The 8892-nt window shown below is 32.5% G+C and overlaps 1 protein-coding gene across 1 annotated transcript; it reads left to right on the top strand.

The window, feature by feature from the left end:
* Positions 1-4516: 4516 nt before the first annotated feature.
* On the top strand, positions 4517-7919 carry LOC126706779 (lysine histidine transporter-like 8). Its single transcript, XM_050406329.1, has 5 exons — positions 4517-4989; positions 5299-5435; positions 5741-6168; positions 7085-7216; positions 7315-7919. Exons 1-5 carry the CDS (start codon positions 4607-4609, stop codon positions 7801-7803), a joined length of 1569 nt encoding a protein of 522 aa, XP_050262286.1. The 5' UTR covers positions 4517-4606; the 3' UTR covers positions 7804-7919.
* Positions 7920-8892: the final 973 nt, after the last annotated feature.

Here is an 8892-nt window from a genome sequence, read left to right as displayed (position 1 = left end):
GCAGGCCATGGTTGCCAAAAACATCTACTTTTTTTTTTGTGAGAATCAAACATCTACTAATCGATGTGTAGCTTCCCAGTGGTTTCCATGAAATTCGATAATAATTGGAATTTAGAAATTCGGATGTAAGACTAAGTATTCTTTATCAATATGGTAAGAGATTAATTAATTGTCTAATTCAGCGTGACCTTTAAGTTTAAAAAAGAGGAAAAATCATAATGATGTAGAAGAAATGTACTAAACGACAAGTTCAATTCATTAGAATATTACCCTAAATAAATAAATAGATAAAAAAAAAAAAGTTTGGTCAACCAAAGGAAACCACCAATCTAGTAAGAATTCTCTCTTTTTATCACACTTTTTCTTTTTAATCTCTTTATATCTTTGGGGTTGTTTGAATGGGTTGTTGAAGCTAGGTTTGTCCCTATATATTTTCTTTTTAAAAAAAATTATTGTCAAATAATATATGGTAAATTCTCGTTTCTCCCTTTTCCCCTAAATGATACCACAGTCAATTGTAAATCACGTCTTATGAAATAGAAGTAATTGGTTTTTAATCTCTCATTTCCCACCTTTTAAAGACCAAAAATTAATAATTAAAAAATAGTAATGATTAAGGGAAATAGAAGGTAAAACCAGTCTTCAAGCTCTCCGAAATTCTTGAACTCAATTATTATAGTCAGTCTTACAAGTGAGTTTATAAAACTTTGGAGGTAAGGGATAAATAATCCGAGCATGGATGGAGCCATTGTTGGACCAAAGGGGGGCAATGGCCCCCTAAAACCCTTTTTTTTTTTTTTTTTTTTAATACAAGTATTATATAGGTACTAATTTTAGTAATTTTGTTATATAAAATTACACTTTGTCCTCTTAACAATATCAATGATTCTTTTACAACTAATGTTATAGCCACAAAATTTTCTACAACATTTTTACAAAAACTGAGGTAGAAAATTCTTATTGTTTCACATCTAAACTCACCACTTACATCACTTTTTAACTTACCAATAACCACTCACCACATTAGCAATTTGTAAAAAAAATTTGTAGTTCTAGTATTTTCCTCATTTTAAATGCCATAAAAAAACTTGATCTAAAATCTAAAACAAAATATACAAGCCCATAAAATTTAGCCCAATAACAAAATTATTGATAGCAAAGCTAAAAACAATTAAGCTTAATCAACCAATTTTACTCAAAACAAACAGTCCAATCCTTTAGAAAATTTTATATAAAATAATTTTTTCCTTATCTAGAAGCAAGGCACACAAAAATAAATAAATAAAATCACTTAGCAGTAAAGCTAAAAGCCAAAGCTCTACATGCAGTCAATAGCAAAATCATCCCCCCAAATTTCAAGTCCTGCTTTCAAGACAGTTACAATTTTAGGAGAGAAAAAGAGAGTATTGAAAGTAGCTTTATTTATTTATTTATAAATCTGGAGTATTGAAAGTAGCTTAGGAATGAGGGTGAGGTTGTTTTATCCAATTTGGTGAGACGTTGAGCAGTCTGTTATAATAGCATTTGAACAATGGAAGTTGTTTGATCTGCTTTAAAAATGGGCCCATTAATATAGTAATTATTTTCTTTAAGAGGGGAAAAAAAAAATCTTAAAGCCAAGAGACACAAATAAAGATTATGTTTAATTTATGCATTATAATATATCTACCGTTATACACTAAACTTGCGGGTCAATGGCTCTCTCCACCATGGCCAAGGCAAACTCCCAAGTCCCATCCTCACTTCTTCATGTTCACATTAGTGATATCATTATGCTCCATTAACCAACCAAAAAAATTCTTTTCTATCATTAATTAGACTGTTAAATAATTGGGATTTTTTTTTTTTTTTTTTTTTTATGGGAAATAATTAGGAACTTCAATTAGCAATTCATTAACCAAGAACCTGTACGGTCCAAGGAGGCTGGTCAATTCAGTAAGAAAATTAAACAATATCCTCCCTCTCTCAAGTATGTATTTCTAACAGCTTGGAGGAAAGAAAAAATAAAATGAAAATGAATGAAGATAATAATTTTAGAATATTTATTCATTTTTCTTATTTAGAAGTTTTAATGGGGGAATGAAAAATTCATTCCCTCAATTGTTTAGAAGTTTATTAGGCTCAAAATTGAGAGAAATTTGAGAGAATGAATTTAGGTTTAATGAGAATTTTATTAAAACTTTTGAAATATCCTTTCAATTTCTTACCTTTTCAATAGCACGAGACTTTTTTTTTTTTTCTCAACCGGCTGTACAAATATATAGTACATCCTTGCTCTCTCTTTGCCGCTCTTTTTTCTCATGGTGTTGCTATTCTCTTGCTACTAATCTCTTCATTAGATCATGAGTTTTTCACTTGTTTTTATTTCTTCGATTTATTTACTGTTGAAAAGTTTTTGCTATTATATTTCATCCAAACAAGATTGATAGTATATTTCATTCAAATAAGTTTATATATCATTCAAATAAGTTTATGTTATTCCATTTCATTCTATTCATTTTTTTTCCATTACTTAATAGTTAATTATATTTCATTCCTTTGTAAACTCCCAAACAAAGTGTAATTTTTTTCTTCTTCTTATAATTCCATAGTTGGGCGGGGGGATATCTCTAATAGTAGTTAATCGAGTATAAGAGGTCACTAAAGGTTTTTTTTTTTTTTTACTCATACATGACAGTAATTTATCATATTTATTGATACTCTTAATTTTTTGTCACTTTTTGATAATCCTAGTGTCTCACATGATAGTAACTTTAACATTTTTTTGCCATATTGAGTAATAAATTTTTTTATTCAAATTAGAATATGGTTAAAAAATGGTGTCTACATCAAATTAGATAGTATGTTCCGAAGTGGATTTAATGGACCGAATGTATTGAATAAGACCGAAGTGGACAGAAGTGGACCGAAATGGACAGAAATGGACCGAATGAGTTGAATGGACCGAAATACTATACTAATGTAACTCAATAAAAGTGTAATGATAATAAATACTACATTTCAACTTTTAGATATTATATAGATATAGATTTTTACCTAACATTGTATCCCCGTATCCCACCCTTTGATCATTTTAGCCTATTAGGACCTAAGATACATGAGTGAGTCACGTAGAATTTTGGAAACATTTTGCTACTATGTTACTCTTTCAACTTTCGAGGAATGCTTGCTGGCCTTGTGCCGCTAAGCATTGTCTTGCACCGTTTCACATGCTTCTTAGGCTGGCATATCTTGCACTTAATTTTGTAAGTCATGGGTCACGGCTAAGGAATATATAGAACTTAGTCAAAGATAAGCAGGGAAGAAAAAGGCAAATTTTGATGAATGGATATGCTTGCTTACCAAACAATTCTGTAGATGACTTGTGAGTTGTGACGACAAAAGGTAATATATATATTACAGTTAAGCCAAAGATTAACAAACAAGGTGGCTACTGATAAGCCAACAAGCTTGAGGTTTTAGATAAGCAAACAAGGTTTGAGGTGGGCTGCCAAGAACTTTTTCCTGTTCTTTTGAATATACTAATTATTTTTTACTAACCTTTCCTTTTGGTTTGATGCTATATTATGGGAAAATATATTTTGACCCAAGTATATACATCCACTATTTCACGTATATATTTACAATTGATGTAGAAATGTTTATATTTTAACACAAAAGTTATTTACAATTGATGCAAAAATGTTCATATTTTAACATATATAAGTAGGAGTAATTCTTAGGTATTCTCTGAGTACGGGGAATGATGCTCCATCTTCTCACATTTATGGTGAGATCTACTCATTAAATTTATGGTGAAATACTGGAATTCACTATGAATGTAAGAGAAGAGAGCACAATTTCTCTGTGCTTCAAGAGTATTTAAGAATTTTTCTAAAAATAGTTATAAAATAACTAACGTAAGAAAAGCGATATCAGAGAATAAAAGCTTACTACTAAATTGGCATAATTTTTGAATTTTTGCATTCCTAGTATCATATCCAACATATTAACTAAAGACTCCTGTGTTCGGATGGCACTTCTATACGTCCAGGTTTGATCCGATGGAAGTGGGATGCTTAAATGTAACAAAAAGTTCACAATCAATTATTAATTACAATTATAAAAATTAAAACAAAATCAATATGAATAAGAAACATGCATGTACAAATGCATAAGAGATATTCATAAGCATATAAGATCATTTTCGCTTTCAAAGAAACTGATTAATTTAGTTTGGTTAGTCCCTTAGTTTTTCATTGGTCTTAATAATATTTTCTTATTAAAACAATAAGAGATATACACAAAATATAAAATGCGCTAGGGATGTACAAATCACATTTTCCCTTATTTTCTAACTCAAGTGGGGTCACCAGTGTTCATATTGGTATTCACATTAATAACCTCTTTCTTTTTTTATTTATTTTTTATTTTTTTAATACAAGATAGAAATTCTACTTTTGAGTCCGAATGCATTGCTCGCATGCATGGGCTATAAATACACCAAAAGTCTAAACTTAAATGCGTTGATTTAATTTGTGGGCAACAGAGGGGAAGTATAGAGCTATACTTACTGTATAGCTCTAACAAAAAGCAGTCAAAGAAAGAGAGAAACTTGCAAAGAAAAATGGGTGAAGTTGTGGAAATAAGCTCAAACCCAACAACACCAAGGCCTGTTTCTGATGCACCATCCCCACCAATTTCATCTCCACCCTCACAGTATCACTCTCCATCTCTGTCTAGATCACCACTTCTCACCACTGATGACCTCACACAAACTGATATCACAAACAAAACCCCAAAAGCCTCTCTAACCCCACGCTTCATTACTCCTTTGGGGAGCCCAATCAGGAGGGCTCTCCACCTCACAAAGCTTGACCCTCAAGATGCTTGGCTCCCAATCACTGAGTCCAGAAATGGGAATGTATACTATGCTGCCTTTCACACTTTATGTTCTGGAATTGGGATACAAGCCCTTATTCTTCCTGTTGCCTTCACTATTCTAGGATGGTAAGTATATATACTTTCTTTGGTTAGACTACGTTTAAGTGCCTTTAGCAACTTTTTTTTTTTTTTGGGGGGGGGGGGGGGTGTTTTTTGAGCTTATTTTGGCTGTTCTTAAGCCAAAAAAAAAAAAAAAAAAAAAAAAAAAACTTTTTCCCCCTTTTTTATTTTACAGTACTTTCAACAAATAAGCAATCAACAAAATGCATCCAAACGCACTTAGCTGTTTATGTACTTAGTTTTACATGCATGGTTGAATTGGCTGGTTCATTAAGCTGTATCCTAAAAATTATACATTTATGTGCTTGGTTGTAGGACATGGGGAATCATAAGCTTGACTCTAGCATTCATATGGCAACTTTACACCCTATACTTGCTGGTGGAAATGCATGAATCAATTGAAACCGGCCTGCGATACAGCAGATATCTTCAACTTTTTAGTGCGACTTTTGGTAAGCTTTGATTCTTATATTGAATTCACTAATCTGCTAATGAGTTCCGACTCAAATGACACTTTTTCTCCTTATAAGAGTACAACAAAGGGTGAGGTCTCAGATTCAAGGCCATCAGATACATAACTTACTAATCAAAAAACACAGAATTTGCTAATCTAATCAAATAACACATCCTAACATGCTTATCAATCTTTTATACATAGAGAATTATCAAAAGAAATGTTTTTGTTAACATTTTGAAAGTATTATTGTTATTTCCTAAAGAAGAATTAATTTTTTCTAATTGAATTATGTCCTCTCAGGTGACAAGCTAACAAAATTATTAGCCGGATTTCCAATCATGTACCTATCAGCAGGCACAAATGTGGCCTTAATCATTATTGGAGGGTCAACATCCAAGACGTTCTTCCAGATTTTGTGTGGAGCCACATGCACAGCAAAGCCACTTACACCTGTGGAGTGGTTCTTGGTGTTTACATCAGCTGCAGTTCTTTTGTCTCAGTTGCCAAACTTGAACTCCATTGCTGGGGTGTCATTGATTGGTGCTATCACAGCTATTGGCTATTGCACACTCATATGGGTGATATCAGTGGCTGAGGGAAGATTGCCTACTGTGTCTTACAAGACAGTGCAAGCAAACACACAAATTGCTCAGGTTTTTAGTGTCCTAAATGCACTTGGGATCATTGCTTTTGCTTTCAGAGGCCACAATCTTGTGCTTGAGATACAGGTACATATGGCAATTGCGTGCATAATTTTTATTAGTTGTTATTATTACATTAATATTATCTATGATTCGATTAACTAAAGGATTTATGAGATATGAGAATTACATGTTCATTGCTCTTCAATTTGATGGACATATAACACAACAAAGTTGGTTTCATAACAATGTTTTGACAACTTTGTTTAATTTACTACAAAACAAAACTAGAGAAACACTACTTTTGTCAAGTTGTCATACAAAAAAAAAAAAAAAAAAAAAATGAAAGACTGTGATAATAAATACTTTTTTTTTGGTTTGTGTATATAAGAAGTTAAGAAGCCATGTGAACAAGTTATCATATTTAACAATGTTTTATCCTTCTTTGGCGGTGAACAAGTCTTTCTTATCAAGTTACTTCGGAAGTTCGCACTTTGTTACAAATTTTTTATACAATGAAATCAATTAAAAAAAAAAAAAAGAATAGTTGAACATTGACTTGTACCCATTACGTTGCCATGACCTTTTTTAAAATGTAAGATTTTGACTCCGTTAATCATGGAGTGGAGATTATCATTAAGATTATTATTATTAAAAAATTCTGAGTAAAATTCAACAAGAAAAGGTTACCAATTTCTGTTTAATTTTGACTTAAAAAAAATTCTGTTTAATTTTTCCATACCAGGATTTAACAAGAATGTTTAATTGATATAATTTTAACAAAAGAAACACAATGATAAAGCTATTATTAATTTGTAATCTAACTATGAAAAAACATAACTAGTGTTTTAGTGATTGTATTTGGTACATCAACGACATCATAAACAAAGTTATTAACTTTTTTGTGCATTTAAGTAGTAAAATTGTAGTAAAATTTGTAACATCCTTGTAAAATATTTGTCTAAAGAGACCTCATCACTTGCGTAAATCTTGTTTGTGATAGGCCACAATGCCTTCGAGTGAAAAGCATCCATCACGAGTGCCAATGTGGAGGGGTGTCAAGTTTGCATATCTTCTTGTAGCAATGTGTCTATTCCCTCTTGCAATCGGTGGATATTGGGCATATGGCCAAATGGTACTATATTTTCCTCCCTATTTACAACCTCTTAAAACTAAAAATTGTCTTATAAAGTTCCATTAATTCACTAATAATTGTGTTAATTTTCTTTACAGATACCACCAAATGGGGGCATGTTAACAGCTTTGTACGCATTTCATGGGCGTGACACCTCACAATTCATCCTAGGATTAACAAGTTTGTTTGTCATAATCAGTGCTTTGAGCTCATTCCAAATCTATGGCATGCCCATATTTGATGTCATGGAGTCAGTATACACTAGGAGGAAGAAGCAGGCATGCCCGTGGTGGCTCCGAGCCACTATCCGAGCAATGTTTGGATATGGGTGCTTCTTTGCAGCCGTGGCCATCCCATTCTTGGGGAGCTTGGCAGGTCTAGTTGGAGGGATTGCATTGCCTGTGACATTAGCTTATCCATGTTTAATGTGGCTTAAGATTAAAAAGCCTAAGGTTTATAGCACAATGTGGTGGCTCAATTGGGGACTAGGGGTCTTCGGACTTGCTCTTAGTGCAGTTTTAACTGCTGCTGGAATTTATGTTATAATTGACACTGGTATACAGGTGAACTTCTTCAAGCCTCAGTAAGGTTGAAGGAATAAAGTTTAGGGCAATTTTATGTCATATTTGATTGTAATATTCAAAATTAATTTTTAATAGCGGGGTAATTTTCTCTTTGGGCTTCAAATTTGGCTTGTCCATAACCCATCAAGCCTCCTAGTGGGAGTTTCTGTAAGCTTAACTCGTGGGCCAATGTTTGCTAAAACTTTTGGGCTAACATATAAACCTAAGAGCCAAAATGGTAAAGTAGTTTCTTAGTCATGAACTGATGATGTTCATACTTGTGACAATTGACACTCAAATCAAAACATTAGTGAATGAATCCAATCTTATAAGAGTGTATAGAACTATGATTATGGAATAGAAGAGCTTGCAAACTTGTTAACTTTTTAGTGAAATCGTGTTTTGAAAACACAATTTCAGTATTACCTTTTTATTTTTGGCAAAAGTTGCTACCTAACTCCTTACTTCACAAAAACCAATGTATAACTCACTGTTACGGCCCAATTTTTTTTCTAAGTCCAATATTGACTGTCCAAGCTAAAATAATAAGTACAATTAATATTGGGCCCGCTATTCTCTTTTGTCTCATCTCCATGTGGTTTGAAAGGTAAAAGAGTTATTTCAACCCACATATGGGTCCAAAGAAAAAGATTGCAAAATGGAGTTGAAGCACTTGAAAACCTCATGAGCCCACGAGAGGTAGCCATGCAAACCAAACAAATTTGCAAAGTTTTACTCAATATTCTGGTTATTTACAATAAATTTTACCAAAATTGCATTTTCCTTTTTTTTTTTTTTTTTTGCTTGAAAGGGAAACTTTATTGAAGTGAAATAAACTTACAAACACGTAATAGAGTTTAAACGATAAAACAAGAGTGACTAGACCATTGATTTAAGGTGCAAACCAAATCGATAAGAAACAAAGACACAACAAAAAACAAAACAATAGCTAAACAACACAAGTTGGCCAAGATACTACAGACATTGACTTCACCGCACCAAAATGTAGGCCAATTGCAAGCTTATTTGCAGCACACCACATGGGTTGAAACAAAACCATGGAGTCCCAAAAGAGGCAATGTAACAAAAATGTGGGGCATGTATCATAGAATA

The sequence above is a fragment of the Quercus robur genome, chromosome 11 (assembly GCF_932294415.1).
Source record: "Quercus robur chromosome 11, dhQueRobu3.1, whole genome shotgun sequence".
In the NCBI taxonomy this organism is placed as follows: domain Eukaryota; kingdom Viridiplantae; phylum Streptophyta; class Magnoliopsida; order Fagales; family Fagaceae; genus Quercus; species Quercus robur.
The sequence above is the reverse complement of the archived record's forward strand: the minus strand, read 5'-3'. Positions and strand labels throughout refer to the sequence as shown.